The sequence below is a fragment of the Podarcis raffonei genome, chromosome 6 (genome assembly GCF_027172205.1).
Source record: "Podarcis raffonei isolate rPodRaf1 chromosome 6, rPodRaf1.pri, whole genome shotgun sequence".
In the NCBI taxonomy this organism is placed as follows: Eukaryota; Metazoa; Chordata; class Lepidosauria; order Squamata; family Lacertidae; genus Podarcis; species Podarcis raffonei.
The window spans coordinates 52,636,918-52,663,401 of NC_070607.1; the positions used below are offsets into that span (position 1 = coordinate 52,636,918).

The window sequence follows — 26,484 nt, forward strand, 5'->3', positions numbered from 1 at the left end:
CTGGCTACTACAGCAAGGCACCCTTTCGTAAGGGGCAGTGCCAGAAATCAACCTTAGGTACAAACAAGGAAGCACCATGCAGAATCTCGCTGGAGATGTGATGAGGAAGAGGTGAACTAAAGAACCATGAAAAAGCCGTTCCTTGGTCTCAAGGATGCACAGTAAGCGACTCTGGGAGATCGGTGTTGAGATGGACACCACTGCACTATGGCTCTGTGAGCAGGGCAGCCACAGAAGCAATGGCTTCCTTTGGCTCCTCCGTCAACCAGGTGCTTGGGCCCGTAACCAGCTCATCTCTGGTGGCACCTCATTTTTTTGAGCAGCTTGACTACACATGATGGGATGCAGCGGGCAAAGAGTTCATGGTAAAGAGAAGCCCTTGCCCTCAACACTCACCTGGAAGCTGTGAATATGTGCTTAGAATTGGTGCAGATGGCATTGATGGGGCTGTCGTGCCCCTTGATGTCCCCAACGGGGGTGAAGTTATCGACATTCCAGACCTTCACTGTCCCACCACGGCAGGCACTCAGCAGCATGGGCCGGCTAGGCACAAAGGCCAACGCACAAACCCAGTCTTTGTGTGCATTTGGGATTTGCTAGAAACAGGAGTCACAATGAGCTGAGTTAGCAAGGGCCTGTTGCCACACCCCAAAAACTCTTCCACCCACGGATTTCTGAATGAGATGACTTGGGAGTTAAAACAAAGCCCAAGGGAGTGGACTAGATACTAAAGAAGAACTGGAATAACACTGCTATTCATTGTAGGTGTTGGTTGTGCCATAAAAATAATGCCACCATGCCATTAATTTGTCCTGAAGGTTATGGCACAGTGGCAGCTAAAACCCAATTGGCCCACACAGCAATCTTGCAAATGCAGGGGAATTATTTCATTGGGCTTGTTCCTAATAATGCAAACAGTCTTAAAATGAGGACACCCAGCTGACACACCTCAGAAACCTGAACAAATGTTTGCAGATCGATATCACCACCTGGAATTGAGGCTAAATTTGAAATGGGGAACTGGCTATGCAAAAGCAAGGCCACACACTTGAAAACTGTGAACACTGCAGCAACAAGAGGAGAATTCTGCATGAGCAGGGCCGACCCTTTCAACAGGGATTCCAATCCTCAACTAAGCCAGGACAACTTCCTTCCTTTGGTTCTTATGTGACACATTTGGCAAAGACAGAAGTTACTGGATTGCACTCATAATGGCTGTTGGCTTGGCCTTCCCACGGCTCTTGCCAATGGCCACCCATTATAGGACCCACACAGAGGCTTGGAAGATTAGGATAACATCAGAGGTACTTGTCCTCTATAAGCAGTTTTATCCATTTAACTCTAAAATAGTGCACCGAAGGGCATAGATCAGCAGTGGAATATCTGTGGCTTGCTTGATGTTTTTAGACCCCCAACTCCCACTGGCACCAGTCAGCATGCCCAATGACTAGGGATTATGGGAGTTGCCCCAAGCTCCCCAAACTTGGCACACTTGGCCTTGGGACTAATTGTGCTTGTTACCAGTAGTATACTAGATAACCAAGTCAAGGACCACTAAATAGCTAGAATAATAAATAATACAAGACTTTGAGGGCCAATGTTGTTTGACTGCTGGGAAAATATACAATGGAAATATTAACTTGTTAAAGGAAGATAGTAGGATTCTTTTACAACTGCTTTCCCTAATCTGGTAGCCCTAAACATCTGGAGGGCACCTGGTTCTATTAGATACTGCCAGCAAGTCAGTGCTCCAAGAGATTTGGTCCTTGCTCACCCTCTCTCTAGAACAGGTATAGGCAAACTCTGGCCCTCCAGATGTTTGGGACTACAATTCCCATCATCCCTGACCACTGGTCCTGTTAGCTAGGGATGATGAGAATTGTAGTCCCAAACATCTGGAGGGCCAAAGTTTGCCTATGCCTGTTCTAGCATAACCACCCTGCTTTTTCAAAGAGGCTTACTGAGCTCAATACAATCATGGCTGGTACACATATGCAGAGGCCATACTTGCTGCAAATAAATTTAATGTGTATGGGGTACATGCACTATCTGAATTTCAGCATCTCAAATTTCCACTGGCCTCATGGTCTGGCCCCTCCAGGGATGTCAGCATGGGGCCTTCTTACCCCTGCACTACAGGAGGAATTTATGCACCAACTGTATATTGACACCCTCAGCATAATTCACACCACACAAATGGTATACTGCCTCTGTCTTTGAAAACCCAGCATCCTTCATACCTGGATGAGCTCCTGCTGGTCCAGGTCCCATTTCTTGATTCCGTTGTCCCTGGAGCCGCTGAAGAGAACATCTCCCTGAATAGCTAGGCACTCAATGCCATCATAATGTGGGGGTTCAAAGTTGTGAGTGGGGCCAATGTTCCCAACAACGCCTTCTGCAATCTCAAACATCTGCAAAATGAGAAGTGGCAAAATAAGAATCCACAGCCCAGGTTCAACCTGCAGTTAACCCTGGGCTCAGTGTCCCACGCTTTCAGAAAAGTAGGCATTGTGCTAGATAGTCCTATAGCTTTCCCTGCTCAAGAGTAACTCTTAAAAATAATGGAATGGATTCAACCAATGAGTCTTGCTAATGGAAGGCTGTGCAATGACTTCTACTGGTGAAACAGGGCTTTTCTCCCCCTTCTCTGCCCATGTACCCCACCCAATTGACTTGATTGGGGAGAACAGCCCCCAGAATGGCATATGGTGGAAGGAGAGGAGGACTCATTCCCTCTAGCAAGCTGAAATCCTTGCACTGATGGAACAACTGACATAGCGCTACTCTGAATTCTTCCCTAAGTATGTTTGGTTATGTGGAACAAAATGTCTGGAAATTGCAGTGTGTATTAGGGGAGGAAAGGGTTTGGCCTTGAGTATTTTGTAGGGTTCTCTAAAGACAGGAGACACAGACAGTTGGGCTGCCAAAGGGGGGGCGGGGACTAAGGATGCTGCCAACAGTGAACTCAGCAAAACGTAATTATTATGTCCAATACCTTGACATAGTGATCTTTAGATCCCGTGATGACTAGGTCATGGTTGCTCGCGGTCCTGTTCACTGTGAGACACATCACTGGTCCAATATGGCCTGTCAGCTTCCCAATGGGCTGCAACCTAGTCAAAAAAGCGGAAAGGGTAGTATTGAGAAATTAACAGCAGGAACCCCCCCCCCCGCAAGGCTAAATGCTCCCCAAGTAATGCCCAAATACTAATGTGTGTTTTTTTAATTAGTGTTTTTATGGAGCAGTCAAGTAATTTCGTTGTCCCCGAGAGGGGGCAATGACAATAAAGATATTATTATTATTATTATTATTATTATTATTATTATTATTATTCATAAAGGGGTTGAGTTTCAAGTTCTTCAGTGTGAGTAATTGAGGAGTTTGGGTCATGGCAACAGTCTCTTGCCATTCTCTTCTGGGCATTTTTGCAGATTTCCAAACAGTTTGGAATTGTAGGCAGTTCGCCCCCTCTCACCTGTTTAGCTCCCAGATGCGGACAGAATTGCCAGTGGCTGCATAGAGCATGGTGCCTGTGGGGTTAAGTGCAATCTGGTTGATCTGGTGCTCTCCTTGCACACTGGTGATGGTGCGGGTGGAGGTGCCAGCACAGGCATCCCCGGCAATCACCTGGCCTGAAGAACTAATAGAGGGAAAGAGGGAAAGAGATATGAAGGGGAGTCTCACAGAAGCAGGAATGGAGTTCAGCTGCAGGGCAAGAAAGAGACTGCAGATTTGCCTTTGCCTTTCGGAGGAGGCTACTCAGACAAAAGCAGCTCCAAAATAAAGGTTCAACTCCATGAGGGCCAGGAACAGCAATATGTTTTCAAACCCACAGATCACCTGGAAGGAATTATTCCTCAAAGGTACAGTTCTAGCAGATTGAAAGGAGAGCCTGCTGAGGGTTTGTCACAGGATTAGACCTGGTGTGCCATTTTTTATTCTTAAGAATAGTCAGTGCAGGAGCTCCTTGACTGGGACTGTCCTGATGTGACTTTGCTATGTTCATCCTTGCACATTGCACAATAGGACTAAGCATGTGACAAATGACATGCATAATTTGGCCTGTAGATGTTGGAGGAAGCAAGTTTGGTGGGTAGAGAGATGGCCCTGTGTCAGATGTCAAGGCAAAGGAGCTGTGCCCTGTGGAGCATTGCGTTCCACTGCAAAACAGGACATAGTAGACCAGCAAGCAGGTGAGGAGCACCTGCAGATACAACGCTATCCAAACATCAGCAATCAGAAGCAGCTTGTGGGATCTCACTGTTCACTTTCCCCTGCCTTATGGTGCAATGGATGATTTGGCACCATGTTGTGTGACCATGGATAGCAATGGCTTATGCTCTTAAACCCCACTTTGTTAAACCTTACAAGGCCACAAATGAAGCTTCGAAAAACTCAAAAGCAGCAAAACAGAAAGCTGCCAAGCACTTACGTGAGAGTACGAATACACTTTGCAGAATCCCGGATGTCCCACACTTTGATGTAAGAGGTAGAGACTGTGAACACCAGGCCAGAGTGGTTACTGTACTTTATGGAAACGACATTGTTTGGGTGGCCTTTCAAGGAGGCAATTTCCTGGCCAGTCACCAAGTTCCACATTTTGCAGCTCCGATCTTTGGAAAGAAGAGAGAACTTCAGTTGTGCCAGCAGTGCCCTAGTTTCCCATCTGAGAGCAGAAACCGCCATTCTCTCCTAAGCAACATATTTCTTCAGTGATTCTAAGATGTGACTAATATTTTAAAATGTGGACATACAGCAGATAAGATGGAAAGCAGCCGGTTTTAATTCAAATTTGAAAGGTTCAGCAGTTGCAGAAATTTCTTTTTTTTTCTGGGGACAGCCATTGTCTTTATAGACATCCTTAACTTTTTTGCCACCCACTGCATTTATCGGAAAGAGACATGGCACTTGTTACGCCCATGTCTGTGAGCAGGCACACGCATGCTTGACTTGCCAAGGAAAATAGTGGGAGTGCAATATATCTAGAGGGCACTTGTCACATGATATACCATACAGACTGAGCCTGCTCAAAACTGTCTCCATGCAGCGGCTACTCTACATGGGAAGCACTTTAACGTCACTGCTCGCAAAGGCGGGAAAAATGGCTGTCCCAATTGCAGCCATGGGGGCAGCTTAGTTCTGTCAACCATGTCCCTGGGGTGATGCAGCTCCATCATGACACAGAGTCCTTCAAACAGAGGTACTGGGGCAGGGGGAAGGTTGCTGGGCAACTTGCTTCAGCAGCAAAACTAGGGTGAAAGGGCGGGGAAGGCAATAGTATACTTTTTCTTCCACCATCCCTGAAAATGCTACATTTTTCACCATTTCTGAACATTGCTAGAAAAGCTCCAATCAGAACTTCTGGCTCAGTGTTCATTCATACCACCAAAAGCAGCTCCTACCCCCTCTCTCAAACACACACCTTTGGATCCAGAGAACAACAATTCATCTGTAGCATCCAGGCACAGGACAGGCTTGGTGTGTCCTTCTGCCACAGAGATGCATTGCAGCGGAGCTGTCCGGGCACTCCTGGACCCTCCCACAGGGTTGATAATGCCCCTTGCATGGGAGAAAAAAAGAAATGCTTTGAGAGACGGTTCCTGCAGCTGCAGCAATCAGGTATCCTTAGAGTAACCGATCATGCACCTGGGAATCACACGGCTCAGGAGACACTGGCGTGCCAGAAGGACCAGACCCACATTAAGCTTAAAAGAGGGGGGGAAAGTGGGGGAGCGACAGGCAGGCAAGCACATGCAGAATCAAGCTGAAGAGTATGTCACAAAGTTCTGGGAACAAACATCTTCAAGTTACAGGAAGGGTGAGATGCTCCATCATTGGTTATATACTGGTGTCAGTATTATGCTGAAAGCTGATCCACTCAAATGCTCTTCAAGTGTTTTTTCCCCAAGAGGCAACATAGGTAAGAGCAGGGCTACATGTTTAGGCCCCTTTCTGAGCACAGTTCAAATGGTGCTGACCATTAAAGCCTTAAACAGCATCGGCCCTGTATACCTGAAGGAGCATCTCCACCTCCAGTCTGGACACTGAGGGCCTCCTCCGAGGGTCTTCTGCTGGTTCCCTCACTGTGAAGCTTTAGGGAACCAGGCAGAGGGCCTTCTTGGTAGTTGTGCCTGCCCTGTGGAATGCCCTTCCATCAGATGTCAAGGAAATAAACAGTGATTTGTCTTTTAGAAGACATCTGAAGGCCGCCCTGTATCAGGAAGATTTTAATGCTTGATGTTTAGTTGTGTTTTTATATTATGTTGGAAGCTGCCCGTAGTAGGCGGGGTATAAATAAACTATTAGTTGTTGCTATATTAAAGCCAACTAATGTTTTGTGCATTCATAGAAGTTCTTAATGGAATTGAAAACTGCAATGCACAACCCTGAGCGCCAGAACGTGTGTATTTACATACAGCTTTGAATGGGAACACAGGAAGCTACTTTGTGCTATTAATCCATCCAGCTCAGAACATTGACTGAAAGTGGTTCTCCAGGGTTTCAGGCAGGAATATTTGCCAGCCTCACCTGGAGATATCATTGAACATGGAACCCGATGAATGCAAAGCATCCATAGAGTGACAGCCCCTTCCTCATCAACAGCTCCAAGTTACTGCATTGGCTGCTTTGTTTCTGAAAGATTATTTCAAATTTCAGCCTCCAACTCTCTTTGTGCAAGATCAAGGTGCAATGTAACTAATATAGTTTTGTTACCACATGCCAAGAGAGGCACTGACCCTTTGTAAGTAACAAAAATCTCCTTTATTTTTTGCTCTGAAATGAACACATGGGTCCAAATGATTGCAATTATTTTAATAATCCACTTGGTCCCACCTAGCAGCATGTCATGTTATTCTAGACCTATAAACTTTGTAACTTTGACCACTCAAACTCCTCTTCTCTAAACTGTCTCCATCTGAGTCGGGCATGAAATCGGTGCACCACCTTGTGGTCAACATGGAGACACTTCAAACCTTCCCGGCAACAAGCTTTGTAACAGCTCTGAAAGTTGGCAGCAGTTTCTTATTTGAATACATGGGATCACCAAGACACATAAAGTTTAAAAAAGGAATGGAGCCCCTTCCCCCAAAAATAAATCACATAAGAGTGAGTTAGAGGCTTGAACACGTCACACAAAACTTTTCTCCTAGATCAAAGTTGAGAAGTGGTAGTGTACAATACTGTTAAAATACATATAAAATATAGAAATGTAATGCAGTGAAAAAGTAGGGCAGAATTAAAGTGATAATGTACTGAGACCAAGGTCCAGCTTGGGAGTACAAGTGAGTTTTTAAAAGATGCCTGATCAGCATCGATAGGGCACTCACCTAAACTCGGAGGGAACGTGGTTCTATAAAAAGGGTGCCACTGCAGAAAAGGCCCTCCCGTTCTAATGGCCACTACCTGTACTTCAAAAGGTTGTAGCACAACCATGAAGGCCTCATTAGACAATTGTACTGATTATGCAGGGGCTGAAGGGAGTGGTAGCCCTAAAGACCAGGAGGACACTAGGTTGGCAAAGGCTGGTGGTAGGTCAATAGGGAGAAAAGGTGATTCCTCGGGTATTCTAGTCCCAAGTTGTTCACGGATTTATGAGTCAATACCAAAATCTTAAACTTGGTCCAGTAGTTTATTCCCATTTTCAAAAAGGACACACTCTTGATTATTAGGACAGAAATAAACATAACAGATTACATTTCCCTTACACATGTGCACCCCTCCATCTTCAGTGGGGTTGGCTAATGTCTTGAAAGTTTATTTTATACCCAGAAATAAGGGGAAGGCATTGCCGCTTGCTGGAGTATCGCTTTAACATGAAATCCAGTGACCAGAATCAGCTTTCAGGACCTCCCAAGTATTCACAGTATGAGGCTGGACCCCATTATGCAAATTTTAAAACTACCATCCATCCATTTTAGCAACTATGGCAAAAATAACTTGCCCCGGATAAAAAGAAAACAGGGGCTGGACTTCTGGGCTGTAGTAGCAGATGGAAAAGGCATGGGGTGCTCCCATAGGCTTCATGGGAACAGGACTGCGAAGAACTGGAAGCAAATGGGAAGTGTGGGGGAGGCAGGGAGCTGTGCCTGAAGGGCACAGAAATATTCTCAACTCAAATGACTCCAAGACTCTGAGCCTGAAGGGGAGCTGCCTGGACGTTTTCCGATATTCTCTCCACCACGAGGCCTAGAAACTACTCAAAAGCCACATTCGTGAAATCATGGCGCAATTACGACACATGCAAATGGTTAGCTCCTAACTCCTAGTTACAGACATGCACTACCTGCAGGTGTGTGCTTGGTCCATTCCAAACAAAAACATGCCACTGGATGGCATCTATTAAGTGCCGGGGGAAAGAGACTTGAGATTTTCAGATACACGTGCGTGTTGGTGGATTAACCGCATGATGTGTCCTAGTGAAGCATGCTGAGTGGGGTGAACCCAACTGTTTCAGTTAACATAGGAAGGGGTCCCAATGGAGCACTCTAATCAGCTGGGAAGGCAAATCTACCAGCAAGTAGAAGCAGCACAAGGAAAGAAACATCACACCGGGTTCAGTTACAAGCAGGTTTCAAATGCAGGGAGGGGGAAAGAATGAGAAAAGAGGAAAGCAAGAAGAGTTATATAATAAATAGTAAGTTTTATACCTCAGCACCTCCGAGACAGAGGAGTCACTGTCATCAGACCTAGGGACAGAAAATTAGCAGGATTACGGGTAATTAAAACCAGGAGAAGGAAAAGCAGCAGCATAGTCAGAAAAGGAAGGGTTGTTATTGCATCCAAGCTAGCAGGGCGGGCAGACATAGGAGAGCAGACCACAGACAGAAGGGATCAGGAACGGGGGGGTGGGGGGTGCGTAGCAGAAACCATCATGAGTTTTTAACTAGGTGCTTCACCACACACTTGCAAGCCTGTCATCGCAGCCATAAGGCTCGGAGCTTGGATTAAGAACAAAAAGGAAGTGGAGATTCTCAGGATACTGAGTTATTGTGCATGTGTGGTTCTTCTGCAAAAGAAGGGAATGTGCACACATCTGGGAATGCCTGCCCATGGCTCAGACATAGCTATGGGTGGGCCAGCTTCTGAGAACGTTGGCAGTGACTCCCATGCCACCTCCAAATGGGAATATGGACCCAACGGTCACAGAGGTCACTCTAATGCCAGCTTAGCCCCAAGAGGTTCCTTTATTTATTGGGCTGCTGTTCTGTGTTTTGAAAATTCAGCATCATCCCTGTGTCCTTGAAGATCAAGGCAGCCCATGTTAAAGGAATCCCATTGTGTTAACTGAAGCTCTGTCATTGCTGCCACCAGCTGTCGTTCAGGAGGCTTGTGGAACACACTCCAGAAAGGGGGGCAGGGACCCAAAGCTGACATGCTAGTATTTAGAAGGCAGGACTCACATGACCTTGTTTTCCAACATCTTTCCAATATGAAGCAATATCTGGAAGGCTTAACTTACACCTGTGCTGGAAAAAGCATACCAATTCCTCCCCCGCACTGAAACAGAGGTGACCTGTTAATAAAGGGGCACCAGAGCAGATGGCCCCTATAGGCTGCAGACAGGGTTGGAAAGAGATTCAGAACTGCTACCCATAACATATGGGGTGAATAGGGTGCTTTTGAGCTTAAAGCACCGACTCAGGTACTTGGCCGCAGAGACCAAGGACTTTGATTCACATTCCTCCACAACAGTGCATAAGAGGCTCCCTGAATGATTTGGCAGGTTTCACAGTAATTGCACCTAAGTGTCTAGGTGGCAGAGGCATGGTGCTAATTCCAGTGCAAATAGGGCCCAAACCTGTAAGTAAAAGCAAAACATGCTATTCTTGGTGCTGGGTAGAGTGGGACATAAGGGGAAGATATCCCTGGTACTGCCAGTTTATCCATTCTGTTGTCACCTTCTATGGGGATACAAGTTTCCCCAAGTTCCGCAGGCGGCCTTACTTGTCTAGTGCTGAGCCCTGACTCTGGTTGCTGGTGAGGCGGGAGAAAACATTCCGGTCGTTGCGTGGCCTGCTGGGAGGGGATGAAGGAGGAGTGAATCCAACGTCTGGGTTCCTAGGCAAGAAAGAGAGAAGCAGTGGGTTCCACTAATTATAGAACTATAATCTTGCAGCACCGTTAGATCCTGCATCACACAACAATTCATTTTCTGCATTATGAGCAAAGCGTAAGAACTGCTGCCAATTGCACTCACTCACACACACTCACCTGATAGGCTGGCCCCGGTCATATGACTTCCTCCTGGTGAGGGGTGATGTGTCTGCGCCACGGGACTGTCTAGGGCTAGATGAGAGGCAGCCATGGTTAGTAAATACCCTATCCAAAGTTGGGCTCCCTCAGCTTTGAAGGAGACAGGGAGGAGCAAAGCCTTGACCAGCTGGTTCTCAGAGCGGATTCTAATATTCTCCAGGACACACAGATCAATCCTGCATCACATGCAGGGAATTCCTTCTTTGAAAGCTCCTCCACATCAGAATCTCCTTGCAGGTGCCAAGTGACACAACAGGGAGGCTAGGATAAAAACATTCTTACTGCATGTGCCAGCTGTGTGTGCGCGCAGAGATTTTGATGTGGAAGCACATTCTGGGACACGTTTCTCTATGTGCGTTACAAGATGGTACACTTCTTGGGAGGGCTGTACAAAGTGAGTTTCAATGAGGTCTTAAGTGGCCCTCATTCTGGGGACTGGGAGGACTATTTCAATTTCAGCACTCTTGGTGTCCACAGGAGCTGCCTGCCCTGGTTCCTGCCTGGCTGATGGTGGGCTGTAAACCCTATGCTGTTCACACCACCTAGGTTTGTCCACCCGCAGTAGCAGCATCTGGGGGAAAGAGGGGGTGTCCCTGCCTTTCAAGTCTTTCTTGCTGTTCACTATAGTTTGTAAACCAGGAGTACTTGAAGCTGCCAGTTTATAGGTCTGGGGAGAAGACTTGGGGAACAGTTTCACAAGAACGAGGGATCCGATGTTGCCCGTGTCACAGCTACTCCCCATGGAAGACTGTGCCAGCAAAGAGGGAAATTAACTCTGACCCCAGAACAAGAACTTTCTGTTCTTTCCTTGGTTGCTCTCCCTTTGCCCACCAACACTTCACCCACAAGTAGGGCAGAAATCATGGCAGAAATCCAACCGTCCAAAGCCAGCAGTCACCTACACCACAGTTTCCCCAACACGATCCATACACAGATCACCAAGTACGCTACCATGGCTTACAATGTACTCCCTCGGATGGGCAGGCTGATGGTGCGGGAGACCTTCTCCTTGTAGTAAGGATCACGGATGGAGAAGCCAATCCCATCCTCTTTGATCTCCATGAGGGATGCCAATGACTTGGTGATGTTCTTGGTGGAGATGTCCAATGTGGGCCCTAGACACTCTGCAGACACAGCTTTCATCTGGCCAGACAGCTTGGGCTCCCCCTAAAACAAAGCCCCAGAAAACACAAAGCAAACTAAGGAGCAGCAGATGGCAGGGCAACACGGGAGCTATTCCCCAGTTGCCACTGTAGCTGGTGCTCAAATTCAGCCTGGGAAGGCTAGCATTTCTTGGTCACCTCTGTCTCAGAAACCCCTGCAAATATCCCAAGCAGCCTTCCAAGACCTTCCCACTTCGTTCTGGACTTAACATGGACAACAACAGAATGCACCACCTACCACTGAGCAGCAATTCAGAATTATGAAGTTCCTGTTCCCCCTACCCCCTCCATCCCACTAGAATTCAAGTAGGCCAGTCTGGGGCCAATTGTTTTCTCTGGATAAAAGGCTTATTCAACAGAGCCATGGCTAGGACAGACAGAGACATAACACACATCAGTCCAGGGCTTTGTTTTAATTTCATTGCCGATTCACTGGAGGAGGGCCAAAGCTTAAGAATCACCATCTGGATGTACAGCACCACGGCTAGCTGCCAAAATGCAGTACAAATACCATAACATGGCCTCAGTGAAATGTAGGGAAGATGAAAAAATGGTGCATATATCCGCCGGGGGCTCCCCACTATTCGGAAAGCTACAGAATAAGAATGTGGCAAGGTCAAAGGGCCATGTTCTGCTTTAAAAACAAACATATATAAACAAATATAGCCAAACATAAATCTGACCACATGGGGCACCTTCAACAAGAAAAAGCATTTCTGTACAAAAATGACCAGGATATCCTACAACGTTGTCAACATTTTCCTGTCACTGACCATTGTTTAAGTTGGTGAAAATCTTAAACTCCTTCCTGGCTATTTGAAGCTTTTGTTTGTTCTGGATGGATCTGCTAACCATCTTTCCTGGGAATTTCCATAATGAAAATGTATAATAACAACAACAAGAATTGGAAGTATTTGCCAGACTCAAACTTTCAAACTTACCCTGCACTTGAAGTCATCCTGGCTGGCAGAACCCTTCATGGAGAAAGACTGGGAAAAGCTGCAGGGACACAGGGAGAGTTTTGTGCACACATATTTTCAGTAAGAACTACAGAGGTGCAAGCTAACTAAGAGACTCTATCCCAGCAGAGCTTCAGTCCTTAATTCAGGAGCCCACTTCATTCTTGCACCACAGGTTTTCTAGCTTAATTCTGGAATTTTACAGAAAAGAACCATGCAGGGGTTTCTTTCATACTCAAAGCTGACTTTGGAGGGTGGCTACATTGGTCAACACATGGAATTTACACCCCGCCCACCTTTTAAAGGCCACCACAGCCTAGAGGGAAAACAGGCAGAAAACAATCAACCTGTGCCCTGCGGTCTCTTTGGGTGCACAACTCACCTCCCTTCTGAGGCCATGCTGAATTCAGAGACTTCTTCATCTGTGCTGGCATAGCCATTCTCTGTGCAAAAGGATAAAACAAAAGCATCCACTAGCACATGGGTACTTAGCTCTGGTGCTGGACCAAAACATACCCCTGCTTCCCTCTGACCCAGGCCATGAATGAGGGTAAGCAAAAAAGATTCTATCTCAAAGAAGCAAAAGCTGCTCCAAACTCCCACCTTGCTGCACATTGTGGATGAGCGCCTGAAGCTCAGGGTGGGATTCTGCCTTTTCCCGCAAGGCATCCAGGATGTGGTGGTTCTGAGAGGAGCCAGTCACATCTGTTTGTCTCAAGCGGCCTTCCAGCAGGCGGATCTGGGCTTCCTTCTGGGCTACCTGCAGGCTCTGTTTTGCAAAGATTGGAGGATTAGGCACAAGCTCAGCGGCAGCTTTCCCACTTGTGGAATGCCCTCCCTAGTGAAACACACCTGTCTCCCTCACTCCATTCTAAAGCAAAACTATTTGAAGAAGTTCATTAACCTTGTCCATCAGGACTGATCGGTCTACTTGGGGTCATTGAACAGACCAACTTGCTACTGAATAGTTGCAAAGCAAGATGCGGCTATCAGATCTCTGGTCCACATGAGAGAGAAAGGCTGCTTTAAAATAATAATAACTTACCTTGTCTATGGATGCCTTGAGGAAATTGTCCAGCAAAAGCCGTGCCTCAGCCAAAGAGCAGGAGCTGATCACCACAGAGGTGTCTGTGGAATCCAGTTCTTCCTAGAGACCCACAGGAGAAAAACAACAGAATTAGAAAGTCTGGGAAAGGGCAGTTGCAGTTTGCTACCCATGCCAGCAGTGGGACTGGTTCCTTTGCTAAAGATTTAGCTCCACAGGCTTAGTGGCTATGCAAGAGACCCATCCAGCATATTTGTGCATTAAAGTAGTACGGTAGTCAGTTTCATATTATCAACTCGCTCCAGCCCCTGAACACAAATCGTAGGCACTACAGAGTGGCCTTCCCCAAATGTGGTGCCTTTCAGATATTTTTGAACTATGACTCCCATCATCAGCCCTGACCATTGGGCATGCTGGCCATGGCTGAAGGGCATCAGGAGTCCAAAACACCTGGAGGGCACCAGGCTGTGGAAGCTGTTATAGGCCAATCAGAAGCCTTTGTATGAGATGTCTACAGACCAGCAAGTTCACTTAGGATGCTGAGACTTTCACACAATTGCCAAATTCTCAGAACTCTTAATAATGGATTGATACTATTTTGTTAAGAATTTAAAATGTTAAAATGTTAGTACCACTGATACAAAACCATTTGTTTGGACTTCTATTTTATGCTTTTGAAAGGAACTGATACACAACCGTTTATTGTGTGTTCGGGGGGCATACATTTATCTGGAAAAGGAACATACCAAATAAGAAGCGGGAGGGGGGAAGAAATAGCAGTTCCTCAGAAGAAATAGCAGAGAATCAGGACTTTCCATACTCTACAAGTTAACTTCCCAGTCTCTGCGTCTTACATTTCCCCAGCCCACCCCTTTTAAGGAAGCAGTAACACACTGAAACAGCCCACTGTAAATGAAACAAGAGTTTAACTCATTAAGGTAAGAAGACATAGTGCTTCCTGATCCACCCACTGTAAATGATTATCTACACAAGAGCTCAGCCAGCCGACCTCAGCTCATCACCAGGTCCAGGTCCAACAGCATTCCACCCTCCTAAACTGCTTGCATCATGGATAGATCAGACGCACCTTGGTCTCTTCAAGCTGCATGATGGTGGCCTGGCAGTCAGAAATGCCGTCATTGATGTAGTCAATGTTGGCTGCCAGCACCTCAATCTCCTCATTCAGCTCCTGCAGCCCCTTCTGCTCTTCAGGGTTCTCTGTCTGAAGCTTCTCCCTCTTCCCCAGAAGCATCTCCTGCATCAGTGACAGCTCCTCACGTTTCTGAAAATGGGGAACAGAAGGCAGAATGTTTCCTCTTTGCCAGTGCTGTGCAGCCCCTTCTCTGGCTCTCTTCCCAGGCCCTTCGCCTTCTGCTCCAGTGAGAAACAGCCACTTTTCATCACCTTGATGAGTCGCTCCATATCCGACTCCAGATTGATGATGGTCATCCTCTGCATGACAATGTCAAAGACACGGCGCTCCAGGGACTGCCACTTCATGCGGGCTGTCTTACTGAAGGTTTGGTTTGCCCCTTTCTTTGCGAACTTCTTCCTGCAGATGGAAGTCATGTATGAAAAACTAGAACAGCATGATCTTGGAATTATCCAAAACCAGAGATGGAAAGGCTCCCAGATGTTGCTGGGCTCCACCTTGCATCAGTCACAGCAAAATGGCAAAGCTGGAGTCCAGCAATATCTGGAGGGATCCTCATCCCCTTGCTAAATATTCTGGGTCATTCCTACCCAAGCATACTGGGTGGATGGAAATGGGGGCACATAGAAGCCAGTGGATTAGAAGTCAAGACAGGCCTCAAGGGAATCTATATCAGACGGTTTTAGACACCTAGGTCAGTCTGACTTACTTAGAAAACTGCTAACTGGGCCAGTGTCTTACCTGACGGTTCGAGTCCCATTTGTGGAAGGAGGAGGATCTCCCAGAAAGGTGTTGATTTTCCGATTCCATTGGCGCACAATGCTGGAGACAGAACGAGAACTAGATTCTGGCTCAGAGGAGGTGGTGCTGGTGGAGACCTCTACACCTGAGTCCAGCATGGTTTGCTTCTGATTCATTCTTCCAGCAACCCGATCAGACATAGGTTTGGCCAGACGGCGCAGAGCAGAGACCTAGACAGCAACACAACAAAGCAGTCCAGAAGAATGGAAAATATAGAGGTGATAACAGACAGATACAGTCTTAAGCAGGGCTGCTATGTGAAAATTTCTTCAAAGTGTTAGCTGCTCAGTCTCCAGCCTCAACCCTAGTCTCTACTCATGCCTAACAGAGATCCACAAGTGCAAAGTGTCTGCTCACAGTATCAGCTGTTTTTATGGATGTTCCCAGTAATGTTGGACATTCATGTTAGAATGAGAAAAATGCCACAAGTTACCTACATATGAGCTCAAATGTGTAACGAAATAAAGAACCATGTTGGCAATCACACACTAAGCCATGTGTGACACAGCAGGTATGACGCCCAGTTGGATGACACTGAACAACAAAGTTGCTCTGGATAAAAAGAGAGTGGGCATCCTAAAGGGAGAGAGAGAAATCGTGTAACCCACAATAGCTCAAAAGAATCTTGGATGCAAATTCTTTCTGTCAGATCATCCTGCTGTGTCCTATCTTTTCTGTGAAATATGAGGAAAATTGTAGCTTTGCCAGGGTTTTTTCTGGTGGGGGGATAGGTTGTTTTTGTCTAGGTGAGATATTACATTCGCCTTTGTATTTTGGAAAGGTGGTTTAATTATTTTTAAGAAAAGAAAGAAATAGTTTGTCCATCGTACACTGTTCCATGTAAAGAATTCCTGATGAGTGGGAGAAATATTCCTTGTCTGGTTCATTCATGTCTCCAGTCTGAGTGAGTGCTTATGACAGGTAAAAGCACACCCACCAAAAATATCCACAAGCCTTTCTGGATGACAGTGAGAGGCTTTCAATATAGCAAAAGCCAAGGCGAGTGTATTTTTAGAGGAAACTAAACATTTGACTTCCTTGTGAGCAAGAAGGTCACCACTCACCTCTTGGGTTTTCCTGCGAAGTACAATCTCCTGCTGCCGCTTCTGAGATTCTAGGGCTCGAATCTGAAACTGCAGGCACAGCATGATAAAAGTTATTAACAAAACCCACAGGCAGATGATCTCAATGGGGTGATGTCAGTCTTGACTTAAATGGAGACAAATGTGTATTGGTGTAAAAGGAATGTATGGAAGGAAGCCAACTCCTCCTAAACCACAATAGGTCTCAAGTTGCTTTGGAGCACAAGAGGGGAGAATGCTGCTGCTCTCATGTCCTGCTAGTAGACTTCCCACAGGCAACTGGGTTGGCCACTGTGAGCACAGGACACCACACTAAATGGTCCTCTGGTCTCATCCAAGAGACCTCTTCTTATGTATTTGTAGACACACAAGTTATTTTTGTGAAGATGGCTGAAGGCACAGCTTCGCTTTGCATGATTGCTCTGATTATACTGAGCGTCTTTCCCTCTCCTGTCCACCAGCAGTCTATGGGTTTTTGTAAGCTCTACTAGGAAGAGGCTTCTCAAAGCTTGAGCAGCCACAAATGGTGCTCTTGCCCACCTCCTGCCTCCTCTGCTCCTTCTTCAGCTGGGCAATCTCCCGGTTCCTTTTCGTCTCTGCCAATCTGCGCCGCTGCTGCTCCTCACGCATTTGTTTCATCAGTGCCACCTGTAGGGCACAAATAGACTCAATGCCAAGCATAATAACTGAGAAGCTGGCTTGCCCCAGTGACTATCTAGGGCCACTTTCCCTAGTTGGGTGCCCAAGCTGGGTGGGCTGAGGGTGGGAATCCAAAACACCCAGAAGGTGCCCTGTTGCTTGAACAAATGAAGAATTGCAAATTCCCAGGCAAGGTACCTTGGCTTTCTTCATCTCTGCCACTTCTGCATTCAGCTTCTTCAACTCTCGCTCATATCGCGACTGGTTCTTGAGGAGGCGGGCATGCTCCTTCTGGGCTGCCTGCAACTTTTGCAGGTCCCTGTTCATCTCCCTTAGACGCTTCTCATAATCTGCTTTGATCTTGTTTGCCTTCTCTTCTGTGTAGCATTCCATGGAACCTGAGGGAAAGAACAAAGGAAGTATGTAGATCAGGAGTGATGGACTACAGCTCCCATCATCCATGACCAATTGGCCATGGTGCCTGGGGCTGATGGGAGTTGGAGTCCCAACAGCATCCAGGGGGCCACAGCTTCCACATCTCTGATGCAGATTTTAAGTACAGACAGATTGTACTCAGTGCCAATGTCACTGATTACACTTTAAGTGTATGGGTAGAAATGTTGCTTAAGCAATCTTTCCACCCTTGTATCACAGCCTCAGTTGAGAATCCAAATGCAAAATCTTTCATTATCAGCAAACAGATGCTGTTCGAACTGTCAAAATCCAATTTCACCCCAGCGGCATGCCCTTACTCAAGTTTTGCAGGACCCTGTCCCTCTCTTGCTGTGTGTCACGGATCTTGTTCTGCAGTAGAATCAGCTTCTCCTCATACTGGTGCTTCAGAGTTTGCAGGCGCCGCTGGCTGTTCTCCAGCTCATCTATTAGCTTCTGTTTGATCTCGATCTCACAGGTCAGGTCAGCCAGATCAGCTTGGAAACTTGCTGCTAGATAAGACACACACACACACAAACAAAAAACAAAAAACCCTTCACCATCTTGAAGATAGTGGTATCCAAACTCATTACAACCTCCACTAAAGACTAGAATAAGTTGTATCCCTTTTATGGAATTGAATGCTAAGAGAAAAAGCCTAGCATATGTACAGGCATGTTTTTTGTGCTATTAAAAGGATTACAACAGTAGTTCCAGGTGGAAAGCATGGGGGCTGTGGATTCAACATTTCAAACCCAAATGAATTAAAGGCCATCTCCTCCATATATCCTGAAGACTGTGTGCGTTGTTGTCAGGGAATCAGGAGCAGGAGCACTGGGGAGAGAGGATTGGGAGAGCGAAGGGGAAGAATCTGAGGGCAGCGTAGGGGAGTATGACAGTGGCCCGAGAGATTCCATGAGCTTCTCCAGCGAATCAGAAGATTCCCAGAAGGGGGCGCCGATGGTCAGGGCAAGGGGGGTCCCAGGGGGGACGCACCAGAAACAAGGAGCCAGAGGGGAACCCCAAAGCAGCAGTGGAGGATCGGGACCAGTTTCCCCACCAGAGCATAGTGGGGGGGAGGAGTCACATGTGTCAGGGCCAGCGTCTCCTCCAGAGAGGGAGTCAGGGCTGACCACGCCTCCATCGGAGAGTGGGGGAACGGAAGGGAGGTCAGTTGCAGCTAGCCCCCCCGAAGGGGGAAGCAGTGGCAGCAGCAGTGAAACGGTCAGGAGGAAAGCTGCTGGCTGGGCGCGCGCGCCAAGTTCAAATGTGCAGGCGCGCGGAACAGCAGGAGACCCGGATGGGGAACCAGCTCCTAAAGCCCGCCGGAGGGAGGGAGAAGGCTCAGGGGAATCAGCGGGAGAAGAGGCTAGAAAGGGCGGAACCCCGGCGGGCAGGCGGACCCAGAGGAGGAAGGAGCAGCGGAGAAGGTGGAGCAAGGCTAGGATCTTAAATTGGTGTCAGGGGGGAGGAGACTCAGACGGAGCATCAGTGGTCTGACACTTTAGACGTGGGGCTGCGCGCTGCGGCTCTGGAAGTGAAACTGAACTTCAATAAAGACTTTTATACTTAACAACGAAGCAGCGTTGGTCCTTTGTGAGCTGGGACCTAGGGCAGCCCTGACAGTATGCTCCGTCTCAGATAAAAACCTCGCAGCGTGAGTTGGTGCAGCGAGGGGCAAGACTTGGTGTTTTGCGAGCTCATGAAGATAGGCAAAGATGACTACAGAGAGCCAGGTGAAAGAACTGCAAGAAGCAGTCACGACGCTTTACGCAGAAGTAGCAGCATCCAGGAAAAGAGAAGAAGAAGCAGTAGCGCTCTGCCGGGATCTGCAGGCCAGGTGGGACCGTTGGGGGAAAGAGGGGCTGCCAGGACCCAAACCGGAGGGAGTTGGCCTCGGGAAGAGGGGGGGCAGCCTAGTAGCCCACTTTGATGGGAACCTGCAGCAATACCCTAACTTCAGAGCTGACGTGGTTTACGCGCTCAATTTGCTTCGGAAAGACTTTAGAGATGAGGAAGAGAAGGTGGGCTTCATAATCACTCATTTGCATGGGGAAGCAAAAGCGTGGCTGCGGAATTTGTGGCGTGAAAAAGACCCCGCCCTCAAAGATTCCGATGCATTTATCAAAGCTATGGACGCTTGCTTTAAATCTACGGTAGATGTAGATATTGCTCGGAGGGAAATGCATGGACTACAACAAGGGAAAGCGACGGTGAGGCAATATCACTCGCGCTTTTTTGCCTTACTGAACGTGCTGGGCTGGGAGAAGGACTCTATTGCTGTCAGAGACCTGTTCTGGGAGGGGCTAAGTGGAGAGGTGAAAGATGAGCTGGCAAGAGGGGAACGACCCCAAAGTACCCAAGAAGTTGCCCAAAGAGCGTTGGCAATTGGTGTGCGCCTGGAAGGACGCCCTTGGAGCAGGGAGGAAGGACGTAAGGCAAGCACCCCAGCCAGGACAACCCCTTTCTTTCCCAGAGAGGCGGGGCGGGCGCTGTCCATGCCTCCTTTGGGAGGGGGAGAAGAGCCGATGGAGATTGGTGGGGCCAGGGCTCAGACTGCCAGCAGAGCCCAAACACCGGGAGCAGTCAAGGGGAAGGCTCCTAGAGGGACCAGGAAGTGTTACATCTGCGACAGTGCACAGCACATGGCCAAAGAGTGTCCCCAGAGGCTCCAGAAGCACACTGCAGCCTCAGCAACAGTAAAGGGAACAGGTGAGCAGCCGAAACAGCTGCAGGGGGAAGAAGAAGCCTGGTTGGAAACAGAGCCACTGGGGCCCAACCAGGCAAGTCAGTGAAGCAGTCCCCAGAGATTTTACAGCCCACAGACCCCCTCCCACCCAAACCAGTGGTGCAACTCACCGCATCGCTCCAGTTGCCCAATGGGCACACCATGCAAGTACCAATAACCATTGACTCTGGGAGCAACGCAGACTTTATTGGAGTGGACTTTATCAAGCAACATCGCATAGCACTCATGCCAGCCACGATGCCCCTAAACGTCGTCACGGTCGATGGCAGGAAGCTACTGGGAGGAGAGGTGGTACAGCAAACACCACCAATGGTGATGCAAATTGGAAACCACCGCGAAGTCATCAGCTTCAACGTCACCCACCTGTCGGACACGCCCATAGTGGTGGGTATGAGTTGGCTGGATAGGCACAGCCCGGCATTAGCATGGTACCAGCGGCAGTTGACCTTCTGCTCCTCCTACTGCGCAGAACACTGCATCCAGACCCGCCAGGAGGAGGAGGGGCAAGAGGATGAACCGCAGCTACACCTAGGCATGGTGCAAGCGGTACCCAACAAGTACAAGGAGTTTTTGGAGGTCTTCTGTGAGAGGGAAGCGGATAAGCTGCCTCCCCACAGGCCTTACGACTGCAAGATTGACCTCCTGCCGGGAGCGACGCTGCCGACTGGGAAACTGTATTCCATGTCTGAAGATGAACTGCAAGAACTCAGGGAGTTCATAGATCACAACTTGAAGCGGGGGTTCATCCAAGAATCTAAAGCAGTGGGGGGCAGTCCCGTGTTTTTCGTGAAGAAGAAGGACACGCCCCAACGGAGACTCATAGTTGATTATAGGACCATAAATTCCAAAACAAAGCCCGCAGCATTCCCCATGCCCAAGATCGACGACCTGCTCGCGACGGTGAGGAAGGGACGGATCTTCACCAAGTTGGATCTACGAGGGGCGTACAACCTTATACGCATGCGGGAGGGCGATGAGTGGAAGACAGCCATGTTTACACCTTTAGGCACCTATGAATATCGCGTAATGCCTTTTGGTCTGCAAAATGGCTCCCATACCTTCCAAGCTTTCATGCATCACGTGTTAGCGGGACTCCTCTACAAGAAGTGCGTCTGCTTCCTGGAGGACATCCTGATCTTCTCGGAATCGCAGGAGGCTCACGAGAGGGACGTCAAGGAGGTCCTGCAGAGGCTACGGGAGCACAGACTTTACGCCAAATTAGAGAAGTGCCAGTTCGACATGACGGAGGTGGATTTTCTGGGCTACAAGCTGTCCAACAAGGGACTCGCCATGGACAGCGCCAAGGTCCGCGCGGTGTTGGACTGGAAGAGCCCGCGCAATCGGAAGGAGGTCCAGAAGTTCGTCGGCTTCGCCAACTTTTATCGCAAGTTCATCAAAGGGTTCGCGAAGGAGACGGCGGCCATCACGGACACCCTCAGCTCCAAGAAGAAGAAGTTCACCTGGACGGACCAGGCGGAGCAGTCCTTTCGGAGACTCAAGCGTCTCTTCGCGTCCGAAGAACAGCTGCTACATGTAAACCCCAGCAGACCAATGAGGGTTGAGACGGACGCCTCAGACAGAGCGGTGGGGGCCGTCCTGTTGCAGCCAGATCCGCAAGGGGAATGGAGGCCGTGCGCATTCTACTCCAGGAAACTCAGCAAGGCGGAACAGAACTACACCATCTGGGACAGGGAGTTGCTGGCCATTCATGCAGCTTTCAAGGCGTGGCGGCACTTCCTCGTTGGAGCCAGACACACAGTGCAAGTCCGCACGGACCATAAGAACCTGGAGTACTGGCGCACGGCGCGGTTCCTGAACCAGAGACACATCCGCTGGGCGGAGTTCTTTGCGGATTTCGATTTCCGGATAGAATACATCCCGGGAGACAACAACGTCATGGCGGATGCACTATCCAGGAAGCCGCAGTATCTCGAGGAAGCGGCGCCAGTGGCGGCCAAGCACATTTTCGCACCGAAAGCGTGGGCGTGCGCTTCAGCTGCCGTGGACCTGGACGCGGTGCGTCGAGCGCTGCAGACGGATTCGTTCGCACAATCCAAGATGGAGGAGGTGCGAAAAGGCACAGCGAAGGACGACGAGTTCCAGATACGAGACGGACTGCTCATCCGCAAAGGGGCTCTCTACGTGCCCGGAGACGACCTCCGCGCGAAAGTCTTGCAGCAGCTACACGACGCGCCCAGCGCTGGGCACTTCGGCAAGGACAAAACGGCGGAATTAGTAACCAGAGACTTTTGGTGGCCCAAGGTGAGGGGAGAAGTCGCGGATTACGTCTCCAGGTGTGACACCTGCCAAAGGGCCAAGCCAGTACACAGGAAGCCGGCGGGTCTACTAGAACCCCTACAGACGCCGCTCGAACTGTGGGAGAGAGTGGCCCTGGACTTTGTCACAGATCTGCCCAGCTCGCGAGGCAAAACAGCGGTGCTCGTGGTCGTAGACATGTTCACCAAGATGGCGCACTTTATTCCGTGCGCGAAGGTGGCCACAGCGGAACAGACCGCCAAGCTGTTCATAGACCACGTGTTCAAAGCTCACGGCTTGCCGCGGTCCATCCTGTCCGACCGGGGTCGCCAATTCGTCTCGAGCTTCTGGCAGAAGCTGCTGGGCATCCTGAACGTCAAGATCAACTTAGCGTCGGCACGACACCCGCAGACCAACGGACAAGCGGAGAGGGTCAACGCCATCATGCAGCAGTACCTGCGATGCTACGCCAATCAACAACCCTCGACCTGGGTGGACTACCTACCGCTGGCCGAGTTTGCCTACAACAACACGAAGCACGGGTCTACGGGAGTGACACCGTTCTTCGCCAATAATGGGCGGCATCCCAGAACTTTCCCGGGGTTAGAGACGAAGGGGGAGGGGGAGCCAAGGGGAGCAGAGCACTTAGCAGCAGAGTTACAGGAGGTCCACGAGCAACTCCGAAGGCAATTGGAACTGGCGAAACACGCCTACAAAATGCAGGCAGACAAGCACAGGAGGGTCGGGGAGGACATCCAGGTGGGGGACTGGGTCTGGTTAGCAGCCCAGGCAGTGCCGGCCAGGACGCTAGCTAAGAGGAAGCTCAAGCACAAGCAGCTGGGACCTTACCAGGTAGCGGCACAAATCAATCCAGTGGCCTTCCGGTTGACACTCCCGGAGGGCTCCAGAATGCACCCAGTCTTTCATAGGTCAGTGCTCACACCCTACAGGGAACCCCACAGGTTTCAGGCGACAGGGAACGCGCCAGACACACTTAGTGAATCTCCGAAGAGGGAGGGGTCACGGAGGGCGACACCACTCAACGAGGTCACGGAGATTTTGGACTCGAGGTGGGGGGAAGAGGGGGTGGAATACCTCCTCGCCAGGGAAGGTACCCCAGCCAGTGCCAACAGGTGGGTACCGTGCTATGCCGTGGAGGAGCACTATCTTAAAGACGAGTTCCATGCACTCTTCCCACACAGACCTATGCCGGCAGAGTTTTTCGACGACTGGCTCTTCACACCCACACTGTCAGCCAGTACGTTCCAGGGTTTTTCATCAGCTGAAGAGATGACGCCGGACACTAGCTCCTCGGAGGGGTCTCTCTCGGGGTTTGCCACAGACCGCTCCTATTGGTGGGACACTCAACCGGAGGTGGGGTGGCACAGGGAGCTGCTGCGGGGACCTTTGCAAGCAGTCTCACCAGAGGTACCCGGGGGAGGAGAGGACATGGACGTGTTGGGGGAGGATCCTGGATTCGAGCACATCAGCAGAGAGATGGAAGCAGAGGAAATCGACGTCGACGAGCCCGTTGCGGTTGGGCCGGATCCAGTGGACCGGCTACACACCAGGGGGGAAGAATGGTATCCCGCACTCACACCCACAGGACTGGAGCACCCGGAACCCACACCCGAAGAGGGGGAGGGGGGAAGGGGGGGCTTCGAGGGGGGGATGGATGTCAGGGAATCAGGAGCAGGAGCACTGGGGAGAGAGGATTGGGAGAGCGAAGGGGAAGAATCTGAGGGCAGCGTAGGGGAGTATGACAGTGGCCCGAGAGATTCCATGAGCTTCTCCAGCGAATCAGAAGATTCCCAGAAGGGGGCGCCGATGGTCAGGGCAAGGGGGGTCCCAGGGGGGACGCACCAGAAACAAGGAGCCAGAGGGGAACCCCAAAGCAGCAGTGGAGGATCGGGACCAGTTTCCCCACCAGAGCATAGTGGGGGGGAGGAGTCACATGTGTCAGGGCCAGCGTCTCCTCCAGAGAGGGAGTCAGGGCTGACCACGCCTCCATCGGAGAGTGGGGGAACGGAAGGGAGGTCAGTTGCAGCTAGCCCCCCCGAAGGGGGAAGCAGTGGCAGCAGCAGTGAAACGGTCAGGAGGAAAGCTGCTGGCTGGGCGCGCGCGCCAAGTTCAAATGTGCAGGCGCGCGGAACAGCAGGAGACCCGGATGGGGAACCAGCTCCTAAAGCCCGCCGGAGGGAGGGAGAAGGCTCAGGGGAATCAGCGGGAGAAGAGGCTAGAAAGGGCGGAACCCCGGCGGGCAGGCGGACCCAGAGGAGGAAGGAGCAGCGGAGAAGGTGGAGCAAGGCTAGGATCTTAAATTGGTGTCAGGGGGGAGGAGACTCAGACGGAGCATCAGTGGTCTGACACTTTAGACGTGGGGCTGCGCGCTGCGGCTCTGGAAGTGAAACTGAACTTCAATAAAGACTTTTATACTTAACAACGAAGCAGCGTTGGTCCTTTGTGAGCTGGGACCTAGGGCAGCCCTGACAGTTGTGTTCACCTAGATCCCTGCAGAGACTGCACTAAGAGTCATCAGCCTTTCAACACTTGCTGCAGTAGCTTACCCTTTTCTTCAACATCCGAGTCAGAATCCACCAGGCTTTCTTCACTTCCTGAATCATCTTCCTCCTCCTCCTCCTGGCCGCCTTCTTCCTCACAGCCACTCTCATCCCGTTCCTCCTGAAAACAGAAGGTACAGTGATGAGAAAAAGGGGAGTGGTGATGCAACTTGTTCCAAGGCATTGCCGTTCCAACCTTGCCCAACTTTTGGTTGCATATGGCAATCTGCTTTCCTTGGTTTGCTAATTTGTTCCTATGGCAATCCTTAATTCAATGCATTTTGCACTGCTTAGGAACACAGGCACCATGGGGATATTACTTCTTACAGATCATACTTCCTTTCATGAATCGAACCTTCTGTTCTTCTAGTTGACGAATTAGCAAAACACTAGAAGATCAGCGCTTACCATTGTCCTGGACATGGATTCAGAAATCAAGCCAGATGTTGGGAAGTGAAGGCAGAGAAGATCTAACACACATCACCAACAACTCAATCAAACCATACTGTATTTTTCCTGGCCATTCATTCTACTAACTTCCAAGCCTTTGTCTTTTAACTCTGCTCTTCAAAGCAAGGACCCTAGAATGTAATCCCAGTGTACACAGCGGGCCTACTGCATTCCCAAATGTTCATCTTAAATATATCAATATAACAACCCCCTGCCCCCAAAACAAGAATCAGTGCAGAAATAATGTAATGACTGTGCACAGTCAAAATTATGCCTTTAGCAGTGCACTGTTATTTCCTCCAAAAATAAACAAGTGTGTCAGTTTTAACTAATTTATTTAACTTTATTTAAATCAAAGAATGTTTCCATTTTGTAATGTGCACAGCCCCAGGCTTTTAAGAATTCAATGGCATCCCACAGAGACATTTATGTTTTGAGACAGAAAAGCAAGACATATTTCACCTACTTAAAAAACGCACCTATTTGTCAGCCTATTCTGCTCCATTTATCCAAGGGCGTTGGATTAAAGAGAAGCTTGCATTTCTCAGAGGAGATATTTTATTGAGACTCAGGAACCTAAGGAATTAGTATGGCAATTGCTGAGGTCAGGAAACGTTTGAAGCAGATGTTAAATCTGGCTGAAGGGAATAGCACTTGAGATGTCCTTTACGGGCAGTTTCTCATTATGCTGAAAGATTGCCACAGGACTCATCCTGATGCCACCAAAGGCCAGCAGTAAGTTTGGCACCCTTAATAATTGCTCAAAAGAACACAGAAGTTGTATGCAAGAGAAGGGCAAGATCTCTTACCTCTTCCACTTCATTCTCATCTGTCTCATCCGCCTCATTTCCCTGCTGCATCCTCAACCTCTTCTTAAACCCTTCTTTCTCTGGGCTGCAGAAAAGAAGGCAGTTTTACATGAACATCTGTTTCTAAATC

At 49.1% G+C, this 26,484-nt stretch overlaps 1 protein-coding gene across 6 annotated transcripts in view; it reads right to left on the reverse strand.

The window, feature by feature from the left end:
• Positions 1-26,484, reverse strand: part of KIF21B (kinesin family member 21B) — a 71,592-nt gene that overhangs the window by 3,855 nt on the left and 41,253 nt on the right. For 2 of the 6 annotated variants that reach the window (XR_008331110.1, XM_053392891.1), the window contains exons 12-34: positions 26,355-26,439; positions 25,102-25,216; positions 17,850-18,041; positions 17,296-17,495; positions 16,999-17,106; positions 16,441-16,509; positions 15,317-15,546; positions 14,827-14,974; positions 14,510-14,704; positions 13,423-13,524; positions 12,981-13,146; positions 12,760-12,820; positions 12,360-12,417; positions 11,217-11,422; positions 10,214-10,288; positions 9,947-10,060; positions 8,650-8,688; positions 5,424-5,560; positions 4,434-4,614; positions 3,477-3,641; positions 2,996-3,113; positions 2,241-2,411; positions 397-596 (exon numbers count right to left, since the gene is read on the reverse strand). Coding sequence is in view for 2 of the 6 variants with exons in the window: in XM_053392891.1 (XP_053248866.1) it covers positions 397-596; positions 2,241-2,411; positions 2,996-3,113; positions 3,477-3,641; positions 4,434-4,614; positions 5,424-5,560; positions 8,650-8,688; positions 9,947-10,060; positions 10,214-10,288; positions 11,217-11,422; positions 12,360-12,417; positions 12,760-12,820; positions 12,981-13,146; positions 13,423-13,524; positions 14,510-14,704; positions 14,827-14,974; positions 15,317-15,546; positions 16,441-16,509; positions 16,999-17,106; positions 17,296-17,495; positions 17,850-18,041; positions 25,102-25,216; positions 26,355-26,439 (3,135 nt within the window). In the remaining 4 variants the exon portion in view is untranslated. The remainder of the gene's footprint in view (positions 1-396; positions 597-2,240; positions 2,412-2,995; positions 3,114-3,476; positions 3,642-4,433; positions 4,615-5,423; positions 5,561-8,649; positions 8,689-9,946; positions 10,061-10,213; positions 10,289-11,216; positions 11,423-12,359; positions 12,418-12,759; positions 12,821-12,980; positions 13,147-13,422; positions 13,525-14,509; positions 14,705-14,826; positions 14,975-15,316; positions 15,547-16,440; positions 16,510-16,998; positions 17,107-17,295; positions 17,496-17,849; positions 18,042-25,101; positions 25,217-26,354; positions 26,440-26,484) is intronic. The other 4 variants (XR_008331112.1, XM_053392892.1, XR_008331111.1 and 1 more) reach the window with 3 other exon arrangements.